Here is a 2,221-nt window from a genome sequence, read left to right as displayed (position 1 = left end):
AAGAGTTCTAAACCAGCAAGAACGAGACCCTGTCTTTAAAAATAGCTGGGCGTTGTCATGAGCACCTGTAGTCCCAGATACCTGGGAGGCTGAGGCAAGAGAATCACTTTGAGTCCACAAGTTTGAGGTTGCTGTGAGCTATGATGTCACAGCACTCCAGCACTCTACTGAGGGCAACAAAGTAAGACACTGTCTCAAAAAAAAGAAAGAAAGAAAGAAAGATGTACGCTTTTGTATGTGGCATTTTTCTTCAATATAGTTTTTGAGATTTGTCCATGGTTTTGCATGAATCAGTAGTTTGGTTTTTTTCCCCTCTTTTTTCTTACTGAGAAATATTCGTTTATATGGATAGCCTAGAGTTTGTTTATCTTTTCATCTGCTGTTGTGTAAGTGTTGTGTGTGTATGTGTTTCTATTGGATCTATGCCTAAGGAGTACAATTGCTGGGTCATAGGTTAGGTGTATGCTTATTTTATTAGGTGCCCGATAATGACTCTCTGAGGGTAATCAATCCCATTTGGTTTTTTGTTTTGTTTTTGAGACAGAGTCTCACTTTCTCACCCTCGGTAGAGTGCTATGATCTCATAGCTCACAGCAACCTCAAACTCTTAGGCTCAAGCAATCTTCTTGCCTCAGCCTCCCAAGTATCTGGGATTACAGGCACCTGCCACAACGCCTGGCTATTTTTAGAGACAAGGTCTTGCTGTGGCTCAGGCTGGTCTTGAGCTCAGGGAATCCACCTGCCTCGGCCTACTAGAGTGCTAGGATTCCAGGAGTAAGCCACTGCACTGGGCCATCAGTCCTATTTGTAAGGTTCCTGTTTTCTGTTAGCAGATTTTTCCAAATCTTGTTTGTTAGAATTGTATTACTTTGTTTTGGAAGAGAATACCATTATAGGCTCTGGTTCTCACTTCAGATTTGTAAATATTCTAAAAAGAAAAAGAACAGATTTGCTTGCTGGCCAGATATACTTTTAGTTATTCAGCAAGAGACCTGTCCTATATTTAGTCATTAATTGTCCTTTGGTTCTTAGCTGCTTATTTAGTCAATGCTCTGGAATGCTGGGAGTCGTTCCAGATAATTAAGACCATTTGCTTTAGCAAGCAGTCTGCCCATTGATTATACTAGCAGGTCTCACGGCCCAGTTCTGGTGTTCCCTGAGTGCTCAGATTCAGGCTTCTCATTTGGGCTCTGGAGTTGTCCTAATGGGTTGTTTCCTCGTAGGTCCTGTTTTGCTGCGTTCTTACTGTATCTATGTCCTCTTGCTTGCCATCAATGGAGTGACCGAGTGTTTCACATTTGCTGCCATGAGCAAAGAGGAGGTTGACAGGTAGGTAACTTAGAAGGAACACCTTTAATCATGGCCTTCTGCCAAAATGAAGTAGCTTGTCGATCTTGTGTTTCCTACCTTGGGCTGGCTCATGTAGAAAATTGGTGTTTGTTTTATACATAGTGGTTGAGAACTAGAATCTACACCCTCAGGTCCCAGCTTAGACTGATGAGATTCTCCTAAGAAGTTCTGGTCTTCTCCCTAGCCCAGCTAAGTGAGAATTTCAGGAGGCTTGAGCCAAGGAGTCTATTTTATTAGGCAATTCTGATTCTAGGGCTATGGAAACTGCTGTTCCAGACCAGCTTTCACAGTAAAGATTGTACTGAGCGCTGTGACCCAATACATACTTAGGTTCATGAAGCAAGAAGTACCCTATTTATGTACAGAACACACCGATGCTTTCTATTCTATTTTCTTTTTTTTTGAGACAGAGCCTCAAGTTGTTGTGTGTAGAGTGCTATGGTGTCACAGCTCACAGCAACCTCCAACTCCTGGGCTTAAGTGATTCTCTTGCCTTAGCCTCCCAAGTAACTGAGACTACAGGTGCCCACCACAACACCCGGCTATTTTTGCTGTCATTGTTGTTTGGCAGGCCCAGGCTGGATTAGAACTGGCCAGCTTTGGTGTATGTGGCTGGCACCTTAGCCACTTAAGCTACAGACACCAAGCCTTTATTTTATTTTTCAAAAATACCATGTCATGACCTATTAAATTGATTTCCCAGCCTGCTAGTAGGTCACAACTGGTGGTTTTAGAATAGTGGTGTAGATAGGGTTTTCATCTCAGATAGGTACATTTGTAGCTGTAGAACTGCTTTGAGTCCCTCCTTCCCTACCTCTCCCTCCTTGGATGGAAGGTCTATTTAAGTCTAACTTTGGAAATATAGAGTTTT

General features: G+C 42.5%; 1 protein-coding gene across 1 annotated transcript in view; it reads left to right on the top strand.

The window, feature by feature from the left end:
- RFT1 (RFT1 homolog) overlaps positions 1–2,221 on the top strand; it is a 40,862-nt gene that overhangs the window by 32,822 nt on the left and 5,819 nt on the right. The window contains exon 10 of the mRNA XM_003789493.3: positions 1,224–1,329. Within this exon, the coding sequence (XP_003789541.1) occupies positions 1,224–1,329 (106 nt within the window). The remainder of the gene's footprint in view (positions 1–1,223; positions 1,330–2,221) is intronic.

The sequence above is a fragment of the Otolemur garnettii genome, unplaced genomic scaffold, assembly GCF_000181295.1.
Source record: "Otolemur garnettii isolate 467f Iridium unplaced genomic scaffold, OtoGar3 scaffold00032, whole genome shotgun sequence".
Lineage (NCBI taxonomy): Eukaryota > Metazoa > Chordata > Mammalia > Primates > Galagidae > Otolemur > Otolemur garnettii.
The sequence above is the reverse complement of the archived record's forward strand: the minus strand, read 5'-3'. Positions and strand labels throughout refer to the sequence as shown.